The 25,004-nt window shown below is 35.9% G+C and overlaps 18 protein-coding genes across 18 annotated transcripts; 8 read left to right on the plus strand and 10 right to left on the minus strand.

The window, feature by feature from the left end:
* Nucleotides 1–65: 65 nt before the first annotated feature.
* Nucleotides 66–1,169, plus strand: C9374_006922 (uncharacterized protein; the record flags this gene model as incomplete). Its single annotated transcript, XM_044696836.1, has 1 exon — nucleotides 66–1,169. The coding sequence occupies one exon, from the start codon at nucleotides 66–68 to the stop codon at nucleotides 1,167–1,169; it is 1,104 nt and encodes a 367-aa protein (XP_044555285.1).
* Nucleotides 1,170–1,179: 10 nt separating this feature from the next.
* On the minus strand, nucleotides 1,180–1,960 carry C9374_006923 (uncharacterized protein; the record flags this gene model as incomplete). Its single annotated transcript, XM_044696837.1, has 2 exons — nucleotides 1,180–1,597; nucleotides 1,644–1,960. 2 exons carry the CDS (start codon nucleotides 1,958–1,960, stop codon nucleotides 1,180–1,182), a joined length of 735 nt encoding a protein of 244 aa, XP_044555286.1.
* Nucleotides 1,961–2,023: 63 nt separating this feature from the next.
* Nucleotides 2,024–3,963, minus strand: C9374_006924 (uncharacterized protein; the record flags this gene model as incomplete). Its single annotated transcript, XM_044696838.1, has 2 exons — nucleotides 2,024–2,329; nucleotides 2,383–3,963. 2 exons carry the CDS (start codon nucleotides 3,961–3,963, stop codon nucleotides 2,024–2,026), a joined length of 1,887 nt encoding a protein of 628 aa, XP_044555287.1.
* A 185-nt stretch (nucleotides 3,964–4,148) lies between these two features.
* On the plus strand, nucleotides 4,149–5,556 carry C9374_006925 (uncharacterized protein; the record flags this gene model as incomplete). The annotated part of the gene is made up of 5 exons (XM_044696839.1): nucleotides 4,149–4,436; nucleotides 4,495–4,593; nucleotides 4,643–4,820; nucleotides 4,877–4,894; nucleotides 4,964–5,556. 5 exons carry the CDS (start codon nucleotides 4,149–4,151, stop codon nucleotides 5,554–5,556), a joined length of 1,176 nt encoding a protein of 391 aa, XP_044555288.1.
* A 25-nt stretch (nucleotides 5,557–5,581) lies between these two features.
* On the minus strand, nucleotides 5,582–7,049 carry C9374_006926 (uncharacterized protein; the record flags this gene model as incomplete). Its single annotated transcript, XM_044696840.1, has 2 exons — nucleotides 5,582–5,914; nucleotides 5,976–7,049. The coding sequence occupies 2 exons, from the start codon at nucleotides 7,047–7,049 to the stop codon at nucleotides 5,582–5,584; spliced, it is 1,407 nt and encodes a 468-aa protein (XP_044555289.1).
* Nucleotides 7,050–7,513: 464 nt separating this feature from the next.
* On the plus strand, nucleotides 7,514–10,144 carry C9374_006927 (uncharacterized protein; the record flags this gene model as incomplete). The annotated part of the gene is made up of 3 exons (XM_044696841.1): nucleotides 7,514–7,882; nucleotides 7,929–10,081; nucleotides 10,126–10,144. The coding sequence occupies 3 exons, from the start codon at nucleotides 7,514–7,516 to the stop codon at nucleotides 10,142–10,144; spliced, it is 2,541 nt and encodes an 846-aa protein (XP_044555290.1).
* Nucleotides 10,145–10,187: 43 nt separating this feature from the next.
* On the minus strand, nucleotides 10,188–12,022 carry C9374_006928 (uncharacterized protein; the record flags this gene model as incomplete). The annotated part of the gene is made up of 3 exons (XM_044696842.1): nucleotides 10,188–11,276; nucleotides 11,327–11,496; nucleotides 11,542–12,022. The coding sequence occupies 3 exons, from the start codon at nucleotides 12,020–12,022 to the stop codon at nucleotides 10,188–10,190; spliced, it is 1,740 nt and encodes a 579-aa protein (XP_044555291.1).
* Nucleotides 12,023–12,081: 59 nt separating this feature from the next.
* Nucleotides 12,082–12,822, minus strand: C9374_006929 (uncharacterized protein; the record flags this gene model as incomplete). Its single annotated transcript, XM_044696843.1, has 2 exons — nucleotides 12,082–12,371; nucleotides 12,486–12,822. 2 exons carry the CDS (start codon nucleotides 12,820–12,822, stop codon nucleotides 12,082–12,084), a joined length of 627 nt encoding a protein of 208 aa, XP_044555292.1.
* Nucleotides 12,823–13,100: 278 nt separating this feature from the next.
* C9374_006930 (uncharacterized protein) lies at nucleotides 13,101–14,380 on the plus strand (the record flags this gene model as incomplete). Its single annotated transcript, XM_044696845.1, has 3 exons — nucleotides 13,101–13,234; nucleotides 13,310–13,729; nucleotides 13,777–14,380. 3 exons carry the CDS (start codon nucleotides 13,101–13,103, stop codon nucleotides 14,378–14,380), a joined length of 1,158 nt encoding a protein of 385 aa, XP_044555293.1.
* Nucleotides 14,381–14,391: 11 nt separating this feature from the next.
* C9374_006931 (uncharacterized protein) lies at nucleotides 14,392–15,099 on the minus strand (the record flags this gene model as incomplete). The annotated part of the gene is made up of 1 exon (XM_044696846.1): nucleotides 14,392–15,099. The coding sequence occupies one exon, from the start codon at nucleotides 15,097–15,099 to the stop codon at nucleotides 14,392–14,394; it is 708 nt and encodes a 235-aa protein (XP_044555294.1).
* A 278-nt stretch (nucleotides 15,100–15,377) lies between these two features.
* Nucleotides 15,378–15,728, plus strand: C9374_006932 (uncharacterized protein; the record flags this gene model as incomplete). The annotated part of the gene is made up of 1 exon (XM_044696847.1): nucleotides 15,378–15,728. The coding sequence occupies one exon, from the start codon at nucleotides 15,378–15,380 to the stop codon at nucleotides 15,726–15,728; it is 351 nt and encodes a 116-aa protein (XP_044555295.1).
* Nucleotides 15,729–16,013: 285 nt separating this feature from the next.
* Nucleotides 16,014–17,553, plus strand: C9374_006933 (uncharacterized protein; the record flags this gene model as incomplete). The annotated part of the gene is made up of 3 exons (XM_044696848.1): nucleotides 16,014–16,123; nucleotides 16,170–16,566; nucleotides 16,624–17,553. 3 exons carry the CDS (start codon nucleotides 16,014–16,016, stop codon nucleotides 17,551–17,553), a joined length of 1,437 nt encoding a protein of 478 aa, XP_044555296.1.
* Nucleotides 17,554–17,654: 101 nt separating this feature from the next.
* On the plus strand, nucleotides 17,655–19,052 carry C9374_006934 (uncharacterized protein; the record flags this gene model as incomplete). The annotated part of the gene is made up of 1 exon (XM_044696849.1): nucleotides 17,655–19,052. One exon carries the CDS (start codon nucleotides 17,655–17,657, stop codon nucleotides 19,050–19,052), a length of 1,398 nt encoding a protein of 465 aa, XP_044555297.1.
* Nucleotides 19,053–19,088: 36 nt separating this feature from the next.
* C9374_006935 (uncharacterized protein) lies at nucleotides 19,089–20,801 on the minus strand (the record flags this gene model as incomplete). The annotated part of the gene is made up of 1 exon (XM_044696850.1): nucleotides 19,089–20,801. One exon carries the CDS (start codon nucleotides 20,799–20,801, stop codon nucleotides 19,089–19,091), a length of 1,713 nt encoding a protein of 570 aa, XP_044555298.1.
* Nucleotides 20,802–20,913: 112 nt separating this feature from the next.
* On the minus strand, nucleotides 20,914–22,299 carry C9374_006936 (uncharacterized protein; the record flags this gene model as incomplete). The annotated part of the gene is made up of 1 exon (XM_044696851.1): nucleotides 20,914–22,299. One exon carries the CDS (start codon nucleotides 22,297–22,299, stop codon nucleotides 20,914–20,916), a length of 1,386 nt encoding a protein of 461 aa, XP_044555299.1.
* A 158-nt stretch (nucleotides 22,300–22,457) lies between these two features.
* Nucleotides 22,458–22,808, plus strand: C9374_006937 (uncharacterized protein; the record flags this gene model as incomplete). The annotated part of the gene is made up of 1 exon (XM_044696852.1): nucleotides 22,458–22,808. One exon carries the CDS (start codon nucleotides 22,458–22,460, stop codon nucleotides 22,806–22,808), a length of 351 nt encoding a protein of 116 aa, XP_044555300.1.
* A 222-nt stretch (nucleotides 22,809–23,030) lies between these two features.
* Nucleotides 23,031–23,361, minus strand: C9374_006938 (uncharacterized protein; the record flags this gene model as incomplete). The annotated part of the gene is made up of 2 exons (XM_044696853.1): nucleotides 23,031–23,130; nucleotides 23,186–23,361. 2 exons carry the CDS (start codon nucleotides 23,359–23,361, stop codon nucleotides 23,031–23,033), a joined length of 276 nt encoding a protein of 91 aa, XP_044555301.1.
* A 107-nt stretch (nucleotides 23,362–23,468) lies between these two features.
* On the minus strand, nucleotides 23,469–25,001 carry C9374_006939 (uncharacterized protein; the record flags this gene model as incomplete). The annotated part of the gene is made up of 1 exon (XM_044696854.1): nucleotides 23,469–25,001. The coding sequence occupies one exon, from the start codon at nucleotides 24,999–25,001 to the stop codon at nucleotides 23,469–23,471; it is 1,533 nt and encodes a 510-aa protein (XP_044555302.1).
* Between the last annotated feature and the right edge of the window lie 3 nt (nucleotides 25,002–25,004).

The raw sequence follows: 25,004 nt of genomic DNA on the forward strand, positions 1-25,004 counted from the left end.
TTGGTTGATGGTTGATGGGAAGGGAACAAATGAACTGCACCAATGGCGCCCAAAAGCTACAAAAAATGAATCGTACAGAACCAGTAAATGAAGATGAGTTACATCTGGTCATTGATGATGAGATACTTCCCCAACAACAAACAACAACGGCTGCAGTGGATACTTTTGATTGGGAAGAAGAATTAAAGAAACATCGGGATAACAATGCACACCTATCTAAAGAATTTGAGCAATTAGGAGAGGAGGTAAGACCATCAAACGATGAGATCGTCGTCATGGACGAAGAGTTATCGGACGAAGATCGGCTTGCTTATGAAAGAGCAAAAGCACAATGGGATTCAGTTCAATTGCTCCGAGAACATCAGCATTACGGTGAGGAAAGCTCTAAGGTTACCGAGATTGATAATCGTGAGGTGAATATTTCGTTTGATGAGGCTATGAAGTATTTTAAATCATTAAACTTAGGACAAGAAAATGATTTGGCAAAGGAACAATTGAACACAAGTAGTGATGGAAAATCTCTTTTTCAAAAGTTATTCTCATGTTTCTCAACAGAATCAGACGAAGTGCAAACGGAAAAGATATTTCTTGTTGCTCTGACCAATATTCCATTAAGTCACGAAATTGAAGAACATGATAGAATACTCTTTACCTTGTACAAAAAGATTACAGGAGACAAACAAAATTGTCCATCTGTTGGACCTCATTGGGAGGCTATTGGATTCCAAGGAAATGATCCAAAAACAGATTTACGAGGCGTAGGAATGTTAGGTCTGATTCAACTTTTATTTTTTGTATATAGCGACGAAAGAACGTTACGTGATATATATGCTCTGTCACACACACAAAATTTTCCAATGGCCGTGGTGTCTCTAAACATTACACAGATTGTCCTTAGACTGTTGCTTGACGGAAAACTTGCTCGTTCAATTTCCAAGTATGGCTCGGTTTTTGATGCATTGAACATTGCTTATTCGAGCTTATTTTATCAATTCTATTTGACATGGAAACGAGGTCAAAAGAATATTACAGATTTTGACGCTGTCAAAAAAAACCTCACCGCTGACGCCAATAAGATGCTTCCAACGCTTATCCAGGATTATTCAAATATGGTTGTTAAAAGAGAAACAATACCAACCGAAAAGAAAGAAGTGATTGAATTTAAATAAAACTTGTTTTTTAAATTGAGCCTGCAAGATTTTTCTCCGCCTTCTGATTGGATTTGGCATTTCTTGATACTTTGATGGAATTTAACAGATCTCTGACAAATTGGGGGTTTCCCCAATCTTCGTCTTGTTCTAGCTCGTCCAAAGGATAAGAAAGAGCACCTGTGAGTAATGATAAATCTAGCCCTCTGTCGTCATACTTCATGTTAAGAAAATGATGTAGAGTGGCCTTTGTTGTTTGATCGAGTTCTTGGAGAGTCTGAACCTTTTGTGACGCATATTCTTCTGGTGCTTCAGCAATAGTTTGATCCAGTGCAGGAATTCTTTGATCAAGGCTTGGAATTGACTCTATTGCATTTACTTCTTCGTCACCATCCAGTGGCCTAGGTACATTTTGAAAAATGTATGAATTATCCGTCTGTTGAGGTTTTCTTAATTGTTGTTGGACATTAGAAAAAGAACAACTCAAAAACATACTCATTGTTATTATTATTGTTTTTACCACCGAAAATTCCTAACAATCTTCTTCCTCCCTTTTGCTCCTTATTGGTTGCTGTACTAACGGGTGCTTCCTCTTCGTCTTGCCATCCTTTTTTTGTTGCTCCCGATACACTGGTTGTATTATGAAATGTTGTATTTTCTTGATTTTCCAAAGATTCCTCTTGATTTTGCTTTTGCTCTTGCAAATATCTTCGTCTCCGATTTAAAACACTTCCTATATTTCGTTCCTTTACTTTTTGTGCTCCTTCATTGGGATTGACCGTGTTTTCATCCGATGCAACATTGAGAGACATTTTTTAAGAGTGTTGTTGGCGCTTTCAACTACAAAATAAAAATAACCTTCAAAAAAGCATCTTTTACCTCTTCTTATTGTGTGTGGTCATTGGTTTCTTACCAGGTGTGGTAGTGACTACTTTACTTGTAGAGGATTTCTTTTTGCTTGGAGTTTGTTTCGTTTTTGAGAGTTGGGGTTCTTCAACTGGTTGTTTTTTTCTGCACTTCCTTAGAGTTTTAATAATTTCATAAATATTCTCACGATCAATGTTTCTCTGAATATCCATACTGTGAAATCGTTTGGAATTGACTTTTTTCTTTTCTTCGTTTGTTGGTTGTGCCTTTTCATGTGTCGTTCTTTCTCCTCCATTAAAATCATCAAAAATTTTCTGATAACACAACGGTGACATACTGATTCAAACCACATGAGCTGTGAACTTACATATTTACAGGATTTCTCTGTGAATAGGTCCATAGAATCTTCTGATTCATCCTCTTCTTCATCTTCTGATTCTTCTTTTTTGGTTTTCTTTTCCAGCAACTCAAATTCAATTTCATTGTCATCCTCTGGATTCACAGAGGAAGTGGTCGAACTTTGAACACCTACAAAAGGTGTTAAAACATCAGCATGGTTTTGGAGTAATGAAATGAGAGATTTGTCTGTTAGACCATCAATTTCTTGGTTCTCAAAGATTGTATGACTCTTGGAACAACAACCTTTTGGTACAATGATTCCACTGTTGAACTTTAACGACTTGGCTCCGCAACATGGATGTTCTCCTACAATAGAACCTCTTTCAAACACTGCTTCTTTTTTGTGATAAGTGCAATGATGGTACTCAGCAGCAACAAAATGTTGTTTGCAAGAGAGACAAAAGTACGAGTGAGTCAAGCTCCAAAATCTCCAATAAATATCTCGCCAACTCATTCCACTTTTTTTAAGTTTGTAGAAATATTTGTCGACATTCCATGTCTTATCTAATGCATGCCTTGAAATTGCACGTCCATGAAAATCAATTTGAATTTTTGCTTTTTCACTATTACAAATCATCCACTCGAGTTGAGATTTCGTAAACATGGTTTGGCAATGTTGACACTTGTAAAGAGTATTTTCTTCTTCCTCTAAAAGCATCTCAAGCTTTTTCATAAACAGTTTGCTCAAAATCTTATCCTTTTTATCTTTCACTTCGTCAAGGTCATAATCTGTGAATCGAATTGCAAGCTTTTCTAATAAATCGGTATGAATGCAATCAAGATCAATTGGAAGTTTTAAAATACTCTCAATATTCTCTCTAACGAAATCCAAAGTGGTTTCTACCAGCGAATCCATCTCAAGAAAATGAGATGAAATTAAAATAGAAATTGCCCAATTAACTTCTAGTTTTGGAGGCGTTAGTGTTTCCTTCTTGATATAATCCATTAACCATTGAAAAATGTTGACATCACAATGAACTGAAATATCAATTTCTTCGTTCTTTGCTTTAGGTTGCATTAAATAATATTTGAAATATTTCATCTCACTCATAAGCAGTTCTCGATTGCACGTAAAATCCTTGTTAATTTTGTTTGTGTCATCGTGGACATGAATGATAATCTCTTCAAAGTTTTTCCTCCGAGGTGATCGGTATGACTCAGATGATGAAGGAGGCTGTGGCTGCGTTGGGAGAGAATTTTGAGAGAGGGCATTTTGTTGTGGTTGTTCTGCGAAGGGCGTTGTGTCGGGAAGTGATGTTATCGATTTGGTTAAGTTGAAGTTTTCTGTGGAAGACATTAGCTGCGCATTGGTTTGATCAAACACTAAATTTCCTTCCGATGACTCTTGATTAGATGAATAATACTGTTGTCGATAGTCGAGAACTTTTCCTTTTACAGCATTTCCCTTCTTTTTCACTTCCGTCATTGCTTTGAATCCAGTGGTTTGTATTGGAAATCGTTGTGCACTCACATATAAGCTGTAATCATTTTCCTGGTATCCATTTGTTTTCGCAATGGAAGATATATCTTGTCGAAACATGTTATACATTTTTTTGACCAAATTTTTGTTGTAAGAAAAGAGCGCCAACCACCTCCGCCAGTTCAAAACAAGATCTTTCCACACAATACGTTATGACTTGAGTTGGGATCAACTCGTGATCCATGGATACCTCTCAAATTCATCTTGGAGGAATTAAAAATCTTTAAATAAAAAATTATTGAACAAAAAACCATATGACTCCTCGACTTCAAATACAGCCTGATTGGCAAGCAACAGTCTCCGATAAGCAGATCGGAAGCAAATTATGGCTCAATATTTTATATCCTGCTTCATCAGGCAAGGAAAACACCTTTGGATTTTTGAAATATGATGCTACAAAACAGTTGGTGAAGGATTGCTTACCAGAATCTTTGGAGATTGTTAATGTCGGAATTAAATCACTTTCTCTAAAATTTGAAGGACAGTCTTTCAAATTTGTTGCACCAAGTACTGTTTACTCATCACTATCTAATAACAAAGCAGTATGTTTTTTATGAAGATTTCATTTGCAAATTTAGTCATTTACTTTTTTGCGACCAGATTTATTCATTCGACATTTCACCTCTTGGGCAATTAGGAGTGATCGGATGTGCTGATGGAAGAGCAAGAATTTGGGATATTGGAACTGGATCAGTAAGAGTAAGTTACAATTTAACATTCACATTTTGCATTCGAGCAGTAAATTAAGAGAGAACTGACAGGTCACCTGTCTGATGTGACTTGTTCTCGTTTTCTTCCAAGTGGAAAAGTTGTAATGACTGGAGGGTCTGATTTCATGCTTAAAATTTGGGATTTATCCAATGGAGAATGTGCTGCAACACTCAAAGGACATAAGGGAGCTATTACCAGTATTGATTTCATTAACAGTACGTTTTTTGATAATTTTTCATTGATTGATCATCATTTCATGAAATGGTTGTAGGAGGAAGAAATTTCATATGTAAGTAAGCTCTGAATGCTGTCACAATCCTTAAGAGTTTTGTGATTTTCAAATATTGCACTCATACAGCTTCATCAAGAGATAGCTCATGTAAATTATGGGATTGTGCATCACAATCAGAAATCACCACTCTGTACAAAGGATCATCATCCATAACAGGGTGTGCAGTTGCTTCCAATACATCATTATCACCATCAAATTCGCCAGCTCTGGATGAAAAGGATTTTGACACGGATGGTAAGATTGGTGCTTTGGTATCGTCATCCGGATTATTAAGAATTTTTGATATTAGAACAAGACAGCCAATTTTTTCTCAAACCATGCCTTATGGATTGAATTGTTGTACGTTTGTTGAGGATGGAAATGTTGTGATAGCTGGTTCAGATGATGGACATATTTTGGATTTAGATTTACGCAAAACAAATCAGCAGCCACAAGCCAAACATCCTGTGAGATCACCTATATTATCACTTTCAAATTGTGGAAAATGGTTTTCAACAGTTGACGGTGGATGTTTTTTGAATTCAATAGAAGGAAATAGTATTGAGTTGACTGGTCCTGACAATGACGCTGTACTAAAGGTAATCAGTTCCTCTGAAGGAAAAAAGATTTTCACGGTTAGTAAGGACAAAACAGTCCGACAATACTCTGTGCTTAATTAACTTCAATGATTGACATAGCTAGCCCCTATGACTCATTAACTGTTTTGCTCACAAGTAAGATTGCATCTCTACTGAACCGTGTCAAAAATCTTAACCCATAAATACAGAAAGGAAATGAAACAATACCAAATAAACCAATTAAAACATTTCCAGCAACAGAATAAGAAAACCACAAAGTCCAAGCAATATATGAATATGGTGCCTCATGTGTTTCTGACATTACTACCTTGCAGAAACTTGACTTACTGGCATCAGATGCACTGCAAATAATGTGAAATAACGGGAAAGCGACAGCACATATAGGAATTCCAATTAAAATTAATGAAGTCAAAAAAGTAAAAAGTGAAATTGGTACTTTCTTTGTAAGAATAATATCATACCATTCATGTTCACATCGAAAAACAAACTTGGCTACATACCATGGTAAAGTACAGCAATCCAAAGCCAACTTCTTTACAGAATGTAAAGTCATAACAATTATTGTAAAATCGTTTTGCTCTATCCCACACGCTTAGTGGTTCTTCGTTATTTTCTTCTACTATTGTTTCTGATTCTTCATATGGTTGGATTAGAGTAGTAGTTTCTTGTGGCTGAGTTGGTTGATGAGCGGCTGATGCTGGAAGAATATTGGTGTGAATTATTCTTTGTGATTGTCTAGCACCACCATGTACATCTAATGATCTTCCGAGCATTGCACCGTAGTGTTGATAGTAATAAGAATTGTGGGAAGTGGGAGAGTGAATAGAATCAACGGAATCATCAGAATAATCTGAGTCGTAATGATGAAAAGCTTCATCCATATTAGAACTTTGAACTGCTTGCTTCAATGGCGAGGTTGGTGACATGAACTCTACGCTTCTTGAAGGTGGCGTAGTGAAAAAATCTCTGTATGGGTCATTAATATTCCTTGGCTCTTGTGTTGCTAATGAAATGTTATATGAACTATTGGTATTATGTGACACAGAAATTTCAGTGGATGTTTTTGGATCTCTTCTGTTGGCGATTGGCGATGCTATTGATGTGATAAATCCATCCTTGGCGTTGGAAGTAAGTGGGTCCTCTTCAGGAATAGAATGGGATCTAGACGATATCGCCTTAATTCCAACTACAACTTGTTCTTTAAAATTGGCCAATGAGAATCTTGGTAGAATTTTGTGACTCATACACAACAAATAACCAGCCAAGTATACTTCAATTACAACAAAAAATCTTATGAACAGAGCCACAAATGCAAAAAGAAACATTCCAACAATAAGAGGAGAAAATATTGTAGCGATCAAGAATCCAATATAAATAATAGAAAAATACAATAAGCTTAACGGAAGTGATAATAATGTATAAACAAAGGCAAAATATGGTCTTCGCGTAAAACCCGATTTGAAAACATGTTTCAAATATTTTACGACTTTCGTTGGTTTCAGGCAGACCCATCTTCTCCAAAATCTGTTGCTTCTTTTTCTTTCAGGAAAATAAGAAATATAGTTCTGATCCATGATGATGGAAGAATTTTCAAATCGGTTACTGAATGACCTCTTTCTTGTCGGTGATGCATTCATTGTAATTATATTAATTACTGAAACCTAAAATGTTGTTCTGGAATTATGAAATTATTTTCGAAACCTGAAAATATTGGAGGTCAATGTTCCGAATGATGATGATTTAAAAGCTAAAAGTGTTTGTTTCCAATTCAATATTTTTTTAATGCGACCTGTCTCATCATAAATGAACCACAACAACACAAAAAAATTTTATCCAGCAGATTGTGGAAGCACACCAATCCAAGGTTCTTTGAAGGCTTTACCCGTAGTGATCGCATAGCATTATTATACTGATGATTAACTCTCTATTTATGATTTGTACAAATAAATAGAGAAAATTCAGAACGAGAGCAAACGAGCGGATCATCACCAAACTTTAAACCATAATAATTTTTTATCATCACATCGGAAATGACGAAATGTTGAATCAACAACAAGGAAAGAGAACCATCACTAATTCATCTCGAACTAGTCTCACGAAATCATCAATAACTTCTTCATCAAATGCAACAACTGTAGTGAGTACTTCTTCTACAACTGCTGCTATCAGTGGAACCACAAATTATAATTCACGAACAGCAACAACAAGTCATCATCACAATGGTGCAGCACAACCAACCTCAGGAAACCATTCAGTCTCAAACCATACTGCTCCGACAACCACTGCTATGACGATGAATTTTGGTAGGCCAGTGCCAGCCACATTTCAACAAAAAACAACAAATATCACCAATAATATTCCAACAGTAACAACAACAACGAAACCAAATTTCTTTGTTCCTCCAAAGGTTTGTTTTTAAATTATTAAGATTTAACCGAAACAATATTCTAAAGTTTTTACAGCATCAACAACCACAACAACAAACGAATGGCGTTCCAAATAGTGGAGTTGTGAGACCACCAACCATGAACTATTCTAAACCTTCATCAGTAGTCAACGGTACTCCTTTGTCATCATCCATGGCAACTGTTCAAACTCCCCGTCGTATGAACAACATTCCACATTCTTCGTATTCCTCTAGCACACCTCAAAAAAGTTCATACAGAAAAAACCCTCTTAATCTTGTCACAGCCTTAAGTCCAACACATCCATCACAAAATACCACCAATAGTCTAAATCCTACTCCAACCAAAACATCTCCTCAGTTAAACTTCACAACCGCATCCTCTCACACAAGCTTCCAAAACTCCACTCTTTTGAGTCTTAAAAATCCAGTATCTAATCCTCCTGTAAGAACTCCTAGCCAAATCAATCAAAGCAATCAACCCAGCAACAAATTTATTAAACCTGTTAAAACATCCACCAACAATCAGGAACATGCTGATAAACAATTATCCCATGAGTTAAAAGCAAAAATAGAAGAGCTTGAAAGATACAGATCCGAAGTGGAAAAATTAAAATCAAAAGTTGCAAAATTTGAGACTGAAAAAGAGGAATTAGAGCGTTCAAACAAAGAATTACAGGATCAATTAACAGTTATGGCTCAAAAAACCGAAAAACCTCAAGAAAGTCATAATAGTGATACAATGGATGATGATGTTGAATTTGACGAAGATTTCATGACTGAAGTTTTAAAAGAAATGGGTGAGCAAGAGTCACAAAAGGATACTAACAAAAAAGAACCTGAAGATGCAGCTGTCACCACGACTGTGACTTGCGATGTTGAGAAAACTCTTGAAATTACTGCTGTTACTGAGAAAGCCAAGCCTCCACCAGCGACTAAGAAAACCTCTAAGAGGATAAAATGGAAAAATAAGAACATTTCAGAATTGCAAAAAGATCCTTCTCTTCACAAAGCACTCTATAAGCTGTTAACGTATAGAGAAATTTCCGATCAAACTGAAATTTTTGAACAATTCGACAAACAGATCACAGAGGACAGTGATAACATGGTCACAGATGAAGAAGACAACTCTCTTTCAAGAAGACTTTGGAAAGCTCATAGAATAATTTCAAATGATCAATCCAAAATGCATCTATTACTTCCCCTCTTAAGTGCATATCTACAACAATCTGTAGACGAGGATTTATTTTACTGCACTCTAGACACTATCCACAAGTTGTTACTTGAAAGTGAAATATTTCGAAATTCTTTCATTGCTTCCTTTACCAATAATCAACAATCGTCAGACAATCCACTAAATGCAAAGATCACTGAGCTTGGTTATTGTCCACACGCTTTATTTAAAAATCCAAATATTTTTATGATAGAAGCGAATAAGAAGAATCTCACAAAAAAAATTAGAGACAAAAAGCATTTGGTGTCTGAGTTGTATTATTATTTAGATACAGTTCCCTATCCTCCTGATTACATTTTTGACTCTGAGATGGATAAGCACGTTTTCTTTAAAATTGATAATGTTCCAGACATTTCAAAAATGTCTGTATGCAAAACAAATCTACTTTCAGAGCTCATTGAATATTTATCCACCCATCTAGATTGCAACATGGTGTTACAAGATCACTCGTGCCTTGTATTATTAGACATTCTCAAAGTTCTCGCATTGTGGTGCTCTGAAGATGCTCTAGAAAATTTTTTGCAGTTATTACAAATTTTTGAAAAAGGAGCTGAACATATATTTAACATTAACATTTTGGAGAAAGAAATTGAGATATTGATTATCTTACTCAAGTCAGAAACTATTCGCAAAAAATTATCGGAAACTAAGCTACTATTTATTATTTCTGGTTTTCTGAATGTAGATTATCCCAACACAAGTCCAGATAATATTCTTAAACTACGACTATTGATAATGCGCCTATTTTCGTTTATTGCATATTTGTGTCCTGAAGGAATATCCTTGTTAAAACAACCAAAATTTACACAAGAAACAGTAATCTTTGATAGAATGATTTTATTATTGGCCAAAGAACTGGAATATTTGTCTTCTTTAGCAGAGTTTAAGAGCGAAGAAGAAACAAGGATTCAATTAGTCAGAGAGATTATTTTAGTTTTCAATCAAATTTGTGTCTTAAATGGACGTCTGTGCACGTCTCAATCACTTGTTCTAGATTATTTGTTTTCTAAAGAAACGCTGAAACTCTTTAAAGAAAAGCGAACAATGGGTGACAAAACCTTTGAATTTGAAGAATTATATTAAATGTTTTGGGTCAAAACATTTGCGCATGCCAAGAAGTAAATCAATGCCTTGCACAAAATGTTGATACTCTGATGAACTAGAGGCTACAAGAAATAATTTTCCGTTTACGGTAGCAGATTTTTCCTTGCTTTGAACCTTAAGAGCAAATGAAAAGTTACTGAGCTGCAACTGACTGATTTTAGATGTCTCTATGATTGCTGTATGACCTGTTTCAATGGCTTCAATCGCTCCTTTATGCTTTAATTTAGTGTTCGTCTTTCCCCATTCAATAATCACTTCGCCAGAGAAAGCATCCATACGTATTTTGACAATCCTTGGTTGAGTGGACGTTTTCTTGCCTCTAAATGCTATTTTTTTTGGGACGTGCATGTACACTCTCATACCCTTGTGGATTTGATCAACATGCTCTCTTTGGTAGTCAGTCAAAGAGTAAGGGTCTTTAGGATGGGAAATTGCGTGCAATAGAATACCAGATTGATCTATCACTGGGTCACTCGTCATGATATTGGTAGATGATGTGATTGGAATATGTTGAAAAATCTTTTGAGGAAAATCACATGGACTACTGCTCTCCACCTTGTCAATCAAGGCATTTTCTGCAGATTCTGCGTTTTCCGCAAAATAATTATCTGAAGAAATACATGATCTATATATGAAAGATCTTCCTTGCAACAGCACCAATACATCACTTCTATCTCTATCAGACACCAGAAATGTGTACGGATTGTCGTCTCTATAATTGATGGTGAGTTTTGTGGGGACCTCTGGATCAACGAAAATGTCATTCTCAACAATGTCCATGTAAGAATGAATTGAAAATGGATCTCGTGTCTCTGAATCAATGTGGCGAATATGATTGGAGTATAATCCTAAAATATGAGGAAAATATCTCCCTCGTTTATCAATTCCAAAAACTTGAAATTCATGAAGTCCAACTGTCAAATCTGGTGTAAAAGCATTTTGTTGTAGTTGATTTTTTCCTGTATTGATGATTTCTAACAATTCTGTTTCTCTAAATTCTCTAAGGTAGAACAATAAACAATTAATTATTTCGTTTCTGTCTTTGCTTAGAAATATCATCTAAATTGCTTGTTTTTGCCTCTTAATAATAATTGGGATATTTTACTTACGGCATCTCGTTTCTTAAACTGAACGCGGAATAACTTCAAATGCGTGTCTTCAACTTCGCTATTGTCATATGATATTTTTGCAACATTTGAGAACAAACCCTGAAGCATTGTCTTTTTTGCAAAAGGATCTATAACAATAATCTCTTTGGACGATACTTTAATACATAACACTAGCTCATAATTAGTAGTTGGTTGATCTAAAACCATGTACTTACCTCTCATAAAGATCTCTCCCTTGTCTGAATAAAAATAAACAGGCCAGCTTGGATGTGAAATTGAATTTTGATCAGGGAGGACACCATCCTCAAATCTATACTCATGATGTTGAACGCTGCTATCATGTATGAGAATGCTCGTTTCTGAGTTGGTGCTCGAGAAACTTGGAGTTCTCAATGGAGAATAGTTATCTTTTCGTTCCGGTACTTGCAGAGAATGTTTTGTATTGGGAAAAAGGCTGGAATCGTCCTTAATGGAACATCCTCCCGAGATTAATTTTGGTACAATTTGATGGTGAGTGGTATGGATACTGGAAGATGATAAAAATGAAGGGTCAACGACAAGTCTAGGAGATGCATTAATAATAGCTGAAGAGGGAGCAACTTCTCTCTTAAAAGATTGTCCATTCATTAACGCTTGATGAGCGAGTTGATCTCGCTTTGAGGAGTGGTCAGAACGAGAAGAGATGGGTCCGTTCATTTTTTATGTTGTCTTTGTGCACAACAGTCGTAGAAGAATTATTTGGTTTTACTAATAAGTTATTCTTGCATACTTTCAGTAATGGGTTGGTCAGCATATAAGTCTACCTCTCTTGATCCATATTTATCTACAATCTTGACAATGAATGAAGGTGTGTTCAACAACAGTCTCTTTTGAATCTCTTGCACACACTTTCTTAAAACGTCTAAACATTCATTGACATTCATATCATCCTTATAATACTTGTCAAGAACGGATAAAACAAAGTAAGATCCATAACCATGAGCTCCGTATTTAACTTCTTGAAGACTCGAAAGATAATCAATGAAATACAATTCCGGCTTTGCCCCTATTTGAAAAGTCCAAATAAAAAAATTCAGGAATCCAATATTGTTTCAACAATAATTGATGATTAAATGCATTAATAATATGAATGTTTAACATGAATAATGTAGAATCCTACCTTCATTATCATCGACACCACCAATAAGAATGTTTGTTTGGTAAGGTCCAGAACGTAAAGCTTTAGCCAATTCTTGTCTTAAAAAGTGAGCACTCGCCTTTACGGAGAGATTTGTATCATTTCTAAGACGATACAAATTCAAATTCTTTGTAATAAACTCTACAAATTGTACACGATCACCTTGCTCGCCTTGAGCGGCAATCAAAATATTCTGGTTTGGAACTGCTGTGATTTTGTCTTCAGTGTCTTTCATTAAAATTATAGAAAATGCGGCTGTTGTATCAGCAGCAAGCATGGTGAAATCTTTTCCCTTCAAGCCGATTAGTGTGTCTCCCATTGTGATGATTGTTGTTGAGATTGAAAAGGGCAAGGAATTGGATGATGTACAATTTTTTTTAAAGAATTTGAGTTCTATTCTTATCGCTTACATTCCACTCGAAAATTTCCAAAGCAAACACAACAACGACGATCATCACAGTTGGATCACTTTGTTCAGCCCGAGCAAGAGCAACACTCTCGGTTTTGTTTATTTGCTGGCAAGTGCCGTTGTTGGTCATACGCATTTGGGATTTGATGACGAAGGTGTGTTGAAACGATTTTGTTGAACGATAAAAAATGACCAAGAAAAGCTCTTCCGCCTCCACAAACACAGCTTCATCAAGCACTGTTGCTTCGGCAAAGGGTTCATCCTTTGTTTTGTTGAACGATTCTGCTTTGGACACTTTAGGATTAAACAAAGTCAACAAGACGTATGTACATACTCTCAAATTTTAAAACTTGAAACATTACAATATATTTCAAAATAATGATATTCGGATTGAAAGTGAACAATTTACTACCGTGTTCAAGATGGTCGATGAAACATCAGACAAGAACGATAGAGATACTCTATTTGTTTACTTGTTCACACTTGTGTCTGAAGAAAAGAATGAAGCAAAACAAACTCAAAATTATGAGTCCGTGATTTCCAAGATTCAATCACTCAAAGATTTTACTCTTCAGGACGTATTCAAACAACTAGTCTCTGCCTTCAACATTATTACTAATGGAAATTTAAAGGCTAAATTATTTATTCACATCATTCAACAAATGCAACAACATGAAGATTTGTCTACAAGTCTTAACATTTTGCCAATAGCAGAAAATATTGATTCTGCTTTGAATGAATGGGGTATTTCTGCCAAAAAAGACAAACAAACCATTTATCTTGAACTGGCCAACCTCTGTATCAAACTTTCCAAAATGTAAGTAGCTCATTGATCTCAAAGCCTGTTTAATATCACGTTTTTAGTAATGAGGCTTTTGATCTTCTTATTAAAAATTTGAAGTCAAACAACGAGGCTAATGAAAAGCAACAATTAATTAATCTCTACATTAAGTATCCATTAGAAAAATCTGCAGAAGAATTGAAAGAGTTTGAACCAGAACTCTTTGATGGCGTTCTGACCTATCTCGAGAGCGAAAGTGAGCAAGTGCCAGAAGTTTTGAATCAAAAACTATCACAATACGAAAAGAACGAATCTGTTATTGCTTCTTTCTTATCTGAGCTAAAGATTTTGAGATTCCTTGTTGCTTGCTCAACCAAGCTTCTTACAACCAAGAAAGATATTGAATTGAAATATTCTGATATTGAGAAATTAGCACCAAATGCAGAGGTTGAGCCTTTCATTTGTGAATTGATGGGAAGAAATTTAATTGAATGCAAGATGAATCAACTTGACCAAAGCGTTTATGTTCAATCAGTGAAATGCCGAGGAGCTGTCCATAAGTGTGATTGGAAGAATTTAGAGAGTCTTGTCAATGTTTGGACATCTAAATTGTCATCTGTGTTAACCTCATTGAACTCTCCTGTCAACCCTCATCAATTTAAGAGTGAAGCCACGAGACAGCAATAAATTAAAATCAATTATTTCATAAATTCATTCATAAACTCCTTATGATAGTCATTTCTAGTAGTGTCATTGATAAACCTCTTTTTCTTCTGTTGTTTTTCTTCTCTTGCTTGATTTTTAAACACTGTACTATCGGTCCACTTTCTTTTCACAGTAAAGGATTCCTCATCCTGTTGTTGAACATTAATTGGTTGTAACAATGGATTGCTAGTTAAAGCTCTTTGTTGAAGTTCTTTCTTTTCTTTCTCTGCACTTTCTTTTTTAATTCTTGCTAACTCTTTCATCAGCTCTTCATCATCAGAGTTGTCAGAATCGTCACTGTCATCAGATGACGACGAATCCAAGTCTTCGTCTTCGTCATCATATTTTGATTTTCGTTTTTTCGGATTTGAATCTTTTTCCTCATCGGAGTTTGAATCCTCCTTTTCTTTCTTTTCATCCTGTATTGATAGAAGTTTATCTTCAGGTTCTTCTTGATCTTGTTTTAGTGATTGTAGTGTATTCTTTTTCTTCAATTCCTTCTCCCTATCCTCTAATTCCTTTTTCAAATCTTTTTGCTTGACTTCTTCAATACTGTTTTGTCCAATTTGCCTAGTTTTCAGAACAGTATGTGCAGGTAGTAAATACATCGATTGTGTGTGAGAAGGAACATATCGTTTAAATCCTCCTTGCGTTTCGGTTGCTTTTGCAGGGTTGAACGTGGGTCGGTTTGCTGATGACATTTTTTCTGATCTTTATTTTGTTTATTAAAATTAAAATTCTTCTCGACAAACCTGCTTTTTCAACTTTGCAACCTTAATTTAAAACGAAAAACTGGTATGTAAATTATTTAGTATGTTTTTTTCTCAGTGAAGAGATATCAATCAACCACACAATTATCTACGTTGTGTGTGGTAGTGAGTTCCTCCTCCGATGATTGAGTGCAGCCATTCAATCAAAATACAATCACCAAAAACCCAAATCAAGAAAAAAAAGTAATAACACTTTCTCTTAAAACATTATGGGCGTATTTTCTTTTGCTTTGGGAATCGCTATCGGAGGCTATTGGACGAAGAAGATGATAATGAGACAACTTGGGCAAGAATGGACGCCCGTTAAATCAAGCTTGCAACGATTTGGGGTTTGGTCTTCCGATGATGACGATGATTCAATCAGCATTGATCCATCTCTCCAATCAGAAAACAAGAATATTCAACAAGACGTAATTACAAAGCAGCGTGTTCACGACATGGATGACTCCGATAATCAAAACTTACTTTCACTCTCTAGAGACTTTATTACCAAACTCCAATCACGACAGAATTTTATGCTTTTGGAAGCTCAAGAAAAATCTACAAAACCTGAGCGATAATAATTTATGATGGATAGATTCATTGTTTGTTAAACACTATTAAATCACAGCTAACTTGTTAAACAATTCAAAGTTTATATGAATTCGAAAACCGTGGAACCTTTGCAACAAAAAATGAAAAAGTTTATTTCATTGTCCAAAAAGAGTCTCCCAAGCTTCAATGTCTCTGCACCCAAATGTTCATTCAATGGATTATTTTCATCGTTAAAACACCCGCATAAGACTTCAACGTGCTTCGAAAACGCTCAAAACTTTTGCTTGTCGTCGTTCAGCCTCCTTCAAAAAATGCCTGGACAACAACCAAAACGAAAGTTCAATCATCATAACAAGTCCCACAAAAAGAAGAAAAAAGATGCTCCGAGCAATGTAATTGAAGCAGTAACTCCATTAGCGCAGTAAGTTGGGCAATTTAAACATACACAAATTAAAATTAGTGCCCAGCTTGGAATATGAAGAACAGCTGAAAAAGAAAGAATTGGAAACATTGGACTGCATGAGAAATATGTTTTCTGGAATTAAAAGCGCTTTCTTGGAACGTAGTCAAGATCTTCCTCCTTGTTTCAATATCGTTTTTGAAGATGACAAGCTAAAGGGTGTTCATTTGGATTGGAATGGAATTCTGGCATCTCCAAAAACTGAAGGTTATCGTAATAATTGTGAATTTACTTGTGGTTATAATAGTGAAAAGAATCCATCTGTAGGATTTAGACAGGGTCTTTACAGTCAAGGAATTATTAATGTTGAGAGCCCTCAAGAGGTCAAAATTGTTTCAGACAGCGCTAAAAAAGCAGTTCAGATTTTACAATTGTTTATTGAAGCTCACCACGATTCACATAAGGTTTGTATTAATATCGTAAAGAGTGACAAATGGTTATGAATGCTGAAATAATTGAAGTGTTATGATCAAACTAGTCACACTGGATTGTGGAGGTTAATGAAAGTTAGAGAAAACGCACAAGGAGAAATGTTAATTGTTGTTCAAGTGGATCCAACGCATATTTCAGAATCAGATTTGCAGTCTGTGACTGAAAAACTTGTTGCACATTTTAAATCATACGACAAAAATTTAAACTCAACTGAAGAGTTAGCTATTAACATTAAGGGCTTATTTTTACAGAAACATTCAGGCGTTAGTAATGCAGCTCCTACTGATGCACCATTAGCATTGCTCTATGGAGAGGATTCTATTATAGAAGAAGTTCTAGGGTTGAAATTTAGAATTTCTCCAATGAGCTTTTTCCAAGTTAATACAAAAGGAGTAGAAGTTTTATATTCCAAGGTTAGAGAATGGACTTTAGAGTCAATGAATCCAGAAAAATCTAAAGAGAGGGTGTTGCTGGACGTATGTAGTGGTACAGGAACTATTGGATCTACTATGAGTTCATCCGTAGATAGAGTTATTGGAATTGAAATGGTTGAAAGTTCTGTAAATGATGCTCGAAACAATGCAAAGCTAAATAGTATCGAAAACATTGTATTTATTTGTGGAAAGGCAGAGGACACTATTGCCACCAATATGAAAGAGCATAGATTGAACTCTCCAGAGGTTGAATGTATTGCTGTGGTTGATCCTCCCAGAAGTGGGTTGCACAAAAAGGTTTTGGAATCATTACTCAAGTCTCCAACCATAGAAAAATTGATTTATGTATCCTGTAATCCTAACACACTCGTTGAAAATGCAGTGAGATTATGCAGCCCATCTTCAAACTTTTCTGGACATCTTCCTCCTTTTGTTCCTGTGAAAGCTGTTGCTGTTGACATGTTTCCACATACTGAACATTGTGAAATGATTTGCGTATTTGAGAGAAAATTGGATAAGAAGTAAACCATGTGAAATGATGCAACTCATTCTTGGATTGGAGAAGTCGACAATTCTGCAAAAAATACGGGGATGGGTTTATTGAAAAATAAACAATTCTGCAAAAAATGTCAACAGCACCCTCTCTCGTTCTTTCCTCACAGGGTCGACAACAAATTCTCACTGCATGGAATTTACCATCGTCCACTTCCATTAACGTCATTAAACAATCAGAAAATCATACCTACCTCGTACAAGTTTTTCCTCTAGTAACAACAACAACAACAAACGAAAGTAGCAGCAACGATGACCATGCAACAACCATCCGAACTGAATCCTCAGTAGTTCCAAAGAAGAAAGAGCTTAATCTACTACCACATCATGAACACGAAGAACAACAACCACCATTGTTGTACATTCTCCGCCTCACTCCTAAACATCATCGTTCTCAAGAAGCCATTCAAGCAGAATTGGATTTTATTCATCGGATTCATCATGTTTTGGAACATGATGACACACCACCACGACCATCCTCCTCTCTTCATGTATGTCCTCCTATACCTCTGAAGAAGAGTCTTGAATCATCTTGTTTTCATGAAACATACAGCCGGCAACAAAACAATACTTTGCCCTTCATTGCTACTTTAGTTTCTCCCTATCATGATTGCCCAAATATAGATCACATGAATGAAACCAACGCTCAAGAATATTATTATGCAGTTCTCTTTGAATATGCTCAAGGAAGTTCCGTATTGGAAAAGTGGATTGGCTTAACGAATGAATCTTTTATTGATGCGTTGGGTAGAGCCATTGGAGAGATGCATGATATTTCTCAAAAGATGAACAATCGATCTGAAACAAGTTGGCAAGTAACGGCAGAGAATATTCCTCAATGGTATGATACTCATGGAGGTGCTTGTAATATTGAAAAAATTAGAGAACGAGCCAATCAGTATGCTCATGAGCCTTCATTACTCTTATTATCTTTATGGGAGAACCATGGCTTGAAAGAATTTATATCTGGTTTGAAAAAGACTCGTGAAAATTTTGGAGTCATTCATGGAGATATTAATGTGAGCAATTATTTTGCTGCGGAAAAGACAAGTGAACAAGCGCATGCTCAAGTGTGGATTTTTGATTTCGATCAAGTTCAACACAACTTTTTTGGTTGTGACCTGGCTGTGGTGTTACAAATGATTCGCTTTTTCGAAGATGATGGATTGGGTATTGGGAAAATTGAAGGATTTGATGCAGATCGATTTAGAACTGTGTTTTTACAAGCTTATAAAGAGACTTGTCCACATGGGATGATAGAAGAAGGTCATTTGGATACTCATCATTTGAAACATTTCGAAATGTTTCGAGAATTTTATCATACATCAGTTGCAGTAGATATTTTGTTTCGTCACGAACATGCTTCACAAGGAGATGACTCTACTGGACAACCAATGGTGCAGTTTGAAGAATCCATTATTTCATTTTGTAAATTAGCAGTCAATCGACTCCAAAACAAATTTAAATTGTAAACCTGAATTCCATTATGTTTTTATTAAGGCCAAACACTACGACATTAAATCTTCCTCCTCTTTTTGTTTTGCTCGTTCTTTTGTGGTATTTCTTTTTTCTTGAAGTGAAATGGTTTCATCTTGAGGACCATACACTTCATCAGCAATGAGCCATGCCTTATCATAATAGAGGAGAGCATTGGCAAAATCCTCGAGTGTGAATTGAATATCTCCCAAAATCTCAAGAGTGATTCCAGCTTCAGGTGAGTCATTGCCGTACAGCAGTGACTTTCTTTTCAATAGCTCCTTATAGAGTGAGGTGGCTTTATCATACAGAGTTCTGTCATCGTTTTGAGATTGAGCTTGTTCCAAAACGGCCCTCGCAAATCTCTCATAAACTTTGATTGTTTTCATGTCATACGGCCCATAAAAAGATTCAACTCCTCCTGTTGCTCCTTCATAGTACAAACTTGCTTTTTCAAAATTATTCATTTCATCAAACAAGTTTCCAATGGTGTAAGCAATAACTGCAGCATTGTAAAGACCAACAGGAGTACCCATTTCTTCATACACTTTTTTAGCTTTTTCAAAGTTTTCAATAGCCTCATTAATGGTTCCATTCTTGAGGTGTACAGATGCCATTTCTCTAAAAACTTTTGCAATATCTGGGTGTTGTTGGGTTCCAACCATTTGCAATTTCGTTTCCCAAGCGTTAATTAAATGAGTGAGAGAGACATCAAATCTCCCCATTCTTGTGTACAAGTAAGAAAGTTGAAGAGAAATATCAAAAGTGATCATTGGATCGCGTTCTTCATCTTTTAGAATATCATTTTGTCTCTTTGCTTCTTTGAGACATCCATGTGCTTCTTTCATACAATTTTGTTCGACATAACACTTTCCAAGGGCAAGAAGCACATGTGGAAGAAGTCGACGAGCATCAGAATATTCCTGTTCAAAATTGAGAGGCTCCATTGCATCCTCATTGATTAGTCTAGTCGTTGTTTGTTGATGATGATGAATATTTGTCACAATTTTTGTCAAAAACATTAATCCTTTCCTTAAATACGAGCTTGCTTGTTCAAAAGCTTTCATTTTTGTATACGTATCTCCTATATCCATGTAGTGTTCGGCCAATCGAACAGTTTGAGATCCATACACTAATCGTGTTAATGCTATAGCCAATGTTCTCAAATCAATGACAGCTTGATGTAGTTGTAAATCCTTCAGCCGTGCAATTCTATTTTCAATAATCATTAATTTTTGTTTGGGAGGCAATAATTCTTCTTTGGGAGTCAATTTTGCAAGTTTTACCTCTTGCATTTCTCGATTGTTGACAACTACTGGAGAATTTGATTTGGTTAGATAGGTTAGAGCAGAGGATGATGTATCGGATCGAGTGGAGGGCGGTGGAGTTTCATCATGTTGAGGATTGGTTTGGAAATTATTAGAGTCTTTATCCATATCAGGACCACGCAAAATTCTCAACATGTGCATGATATCACTCTCTCGATCATTCTTAATCGTTTCTTTTGTTTTTTTGGATTGTTCTTGCAGTTGTCGATATCTCAAATTACTCATGCCCAATGAATTGGCAGCGGAATCTTTAGATCCCTTATTTCGCAATCTTCTACGGACTGCTTTTTGCCCTTCAATGATATGTTTCGGAGGTACATTGGAATAGTATGAAAAATCTTGTAGGATGGGCTGATGTTGATAATTTGCTGCAGAATCTTCCTCAAAATCAAGTGGCAACATTTCATGACTTTGCATTTTTAATGAGTTTGATTCTTCGCGAGAGAGAGAGACATCGTGGGTCGTAGTTGATCGATCGTCATCAACGGCTGAGACAGAAAGAAGGCGGGTTTCATTTTTGAATACTGTTTTATCTTCGCCTGTTGAAATTGAATCCTGTGCCACTAGTAGTTGTTGTTGTTGTTGTAGTACCACTACTGGTACCGCCTCCGAAATTAAAACCAGTAGTGGTTGTTGGAGCAGTGGCTGCTGTGGTGGATCCACCAAGGTTAAATCCTCCAGTTCCACCTGTAGCAGTGGTACTTCCAAAATTAAATCCTGTGGTTGTTGGAGCGGTGGTGGTTGTGATACCTGTGGTTGTTGTTGTTGGAATGATTGGTTGAATGTTTAAACCTGGGAGAGAGGCGTTCAATGATTTTGAATAATTAAAGGATGGCTTAGTGGTTTTAGAGGGTTCCTTAAAAGGATCTCCCTTAATTTGATATGCTCTAATATATAGCTCTTTTAGTTCGTTGACCTTTTCATGCAAGATAGAAAGTCTTGCAGCTGCATTGAAGAATGCTTGTTGTTGTGACACTATGGTTCCTTGTAAGAGTTGTCCAAAAGGCATTTGATATGCATCTCCATGAGAAAGTGTTTGACTGATATCTTCTATTTCTTTCCAAATCTCTTGCATCCGCTGTTCTAATTTTTGGGCTGTGTTTATAAAGTATGTTGAAGAATAATTTGGATCAATATTACTATAAGTTGCTCTGAGCTTGTTAAAATTGTTTTGAGCTTGTTCAGCATTCTTTGATTCTATCAATACATCATGTTTTATAGTCTCTACAGTATCTTTGGAACGTCCAATATTTACTTTTGCTGCATTTATCTTCTTTTCAATCTTCACAATATGTTTTTTAATCTTTTGTGTATCGTTTGCATTTTCTTGTTGTTTCACAATTTCTACAGCTTTCTCTCTATTGGTCGTCTTTTCTTTTTCAAATTGCTGCCAAGCTTTTTTATATTGATCTGGAAGTTTTTGAAAGGTTGTTTTTGGAGTAATATTTACAACATCAACAGTTCCTGGCTGTGTTGTTGCTGCTGTAGTAGTAATTAATCCAGATGTCGAGCCAGGAGTAGGATTTGTTGGAAAGTTAAAGCCTCCAGTAGTTGTGCCAGCAGTAGTGGTTGTTGTAGGATTTGTCGATGTAGTAGTGGTGCCTGATGGAATGGTAAAGCCGCCCGTAGTTGTACCAGTCGTGGTTGTTGGTTGGGTTGTTGTGGTTGTTATGGAAGGTACTGTGGTTGTTGTCGTTCCTGTTGCTGCTGTAGTCGTCGGAAAGTTAAAGCCTCCAGTTGCCGTACCTGTTGAAGGCTGTGTTGTTGAAGTAGTCGTTGTTGGAGCTTGAGATGGCTGACCTCCTCTAAAATTGAAAGCAAATCCTCCTGTTGATGATGTGCCGGCAGCAGGTGTTGTCGTGGTGGAGGTTGGTGGGTTCGACGAGGCTTGAGTTCCAAATGTGAAGCCAGACATTTTTTTTATCAGACACTATTCATCGACTGGTGTTTTACATCGGTTGAAGAAGTTGAATCATTGTTTTGAACACACCATCATCAATATTCCCATGAGCCTCTGCAGGATGAGAGTCCTTTGAACATCTTCCAATCACCATTTAAATCTTGTTCAAAAAAATGCTTACACCTCACGGTTCGCTGGATATTTCAAAAAAAAGTATTCTTTCTCTTTACCGTCTCATCTTGAGAGAAGGAAATCAATTCCCGAACAAAATTCAAAGAACATTTGTTAAACAAAAAGCTGCTCAAATGTTCCGAATCAAATACGAACATGATGATGAATTAAGAGATGCTGTGAGGCTCGCAATGACCCATATTGATAATATTCGAGCACAAGTTGCTTCGCACAAATTAATGTATGTGGATGATAGGTTGACACAAGAGGACTTTCAAAGACTGAAGAAAGAACAAGAAGAAAAGAAGACTGCTCAATATCGTATCGATGAAGCCTCAAAGTGGGATCAATAGAAGCCCGAGTGGTTGATAGATCATGACTATGACAACAATCATTGAATTCATACGGATATTGTTCTTGAAATTTACTGAAACTGTATACGTAAGAGAATGTGTCAACAACAACATCACTCACCAATAATGGGTCAATGTATGGACGGTTTGTAAATTATTGCAAAGAGTATCAATTTTGAAGTAAAATTACAGAGTACTAGAAAATGTACAACATTCATGTAGCTACAGTTTGTTAATGTCCACATTACAATATCCCGATTCACAATCCTTTTCAATATGAGTGGCACCAGATCCGTTATTTGATGTTCGTTGTTTGAATTCTCTATGAATCATTTTATCATGACCTCATTAACTCCGAATGTATTTCATCTACTTACTTTGCTTTCTCTTCACAAGCTCTCTTAAATTCCTCAAGTTCCGCTTTGCATTTCTCTTGTCTATTTGTTGGATTGCGCTTGAAACATTCTTGCAAAGCCGAAGCATCACAGACTTGAGTAATTCCAAACTGATTGGAATTTTTGCTAATCGGAGCTTGAGAATTGTTTGGAAGCATTTTTATTTGAAACCAAAAATATTATCGGCCAAGGAACACAATCCCATTCCAAGCTAGGATCGTGTTGTGCAAGTGTGGATGCAACGTTAGAGCACAATCTTCCTACATTAATTCTCATACAAATCTTGAACATTCTCAAGTATGAATGGTGAATCATGTTTGTGATCATATCTCGTTGGTGGTATTTTGAAAGGTAATATCAGTCCAAATTGTGATTGTACTTGTTCATTGGTGAGTGCATGTCCTTGAGAGGAAGACGAGGAGGAGGAGGAGGAGGAACTCACCGATTGACGAGGTATTTGAGAAGACATATTTTCCTTATTCTTAAATACATCCAATTTCAAGGCAATTCCTAATTCATAATTTGAAATGTATAATTGAGAATTGTTTTTTTGAAGTTTTCCTAATGCAGCTTGACTCAAATTGTGAGATCCAATAACAATAAATCCAACATTGGGATTATTGTTCGATTGATGAAATATGATTTTGGAATGAGACAAGTGATTACCTTGAGTTGGAGAATAATGACTCATTGCATTTCTTGGAAAAGTTGAAGTTTCATAAGTTTTGCTTCGAAGATGAATCATACCACCACATCTCAATCCATAATGACTTTGACTGACAACATCCAATGATGGAAATACAATGTGAAATAGATTCTTAGTTTTGGTTACATAAAAACTATCACTCAATTCAGCAATGTAATTTGAGTTCATAGATCCAATGCTTGACATTTGAAAATACAATGGAGAATCTTTCAACTGTTGAATTTCTGTTGTTGAAAAATTCATTGCAGCGATGGACTTTTTTATGGCTAAATGTCCATACTTATCAGTGGTGTGATATCCAGGAATGGATGGAATTAATTCACCCTTAGCTGTCGAGTAATCGTATTTTCTTAAGAAATTACCTGGAAGGCCTGTCAAATGTTGCCAAAAATCAACAAGATCATTTTCAAATTTACAACTAGATGTAGAGAGTTTTTTAGGAAATTCTTGAATCCATATTGCTTGTTTGAAATATTGCCAATCAAATTGAGTTAAATTTGCTGAGCTTATGACAATTCTAATCTTTTCTTCAAATTCAATGATAAATAGTTTAGCATGCATGTTTGAGTATTGACCAAGTAATTTCGGATTACAAACACAGATTGGACATTTTCCAAGTTGAATTAAAGATTTCCCAACTTTTTCTTGTGTTTGATCCCAATGATGAGAAATGGTGATTGGAATTTGTAGTGATTCGAAGGGAATGACTGTTTGTAAAAATTCATAATCCAAACAAAAGGAAGAAAGAAATAAACTTTTAGCTTTTCTTACTTCAAGAATTTGTGAAAGTGTTAGAAAATGTTCGGAATTAGATGTTTCATTGGCCAACGGATTGTAATAAATTTTATCTCCATGATATTGAATAAGTGAAGAAGTTTGTGCTGCCTTTCGGGGTATGGTCTTTGGATGAGTTACGGACTCGTGCTGTGATGGATGTGTTTTTTTCTTTTTGGTGATTGGTTCTAATGTGTGTTTGGTGTGGTCAACATGTTTTACTTCAACAACCTCTTGATCATCATCCTCGCTACTCGTATCATCATCTGTATCGACCACAATAATTGCATCACCAAGTGTTCGTTTGGGATTTGGCATTTT

The sequence above is a fragment of the Naegleria lovaniensis genome, assembly GCF_003324165.1.
Source record: "Naegleria lovaniensis strain ATCC 30569 chromosome Unknown tig002, whole genome shotgun sequence".
NCBI lineage: Eukaryota > Heterolobosea > Eutetramitea > Acrasida > Naegleriidae > Naegleria > Naegleria lovaniensis.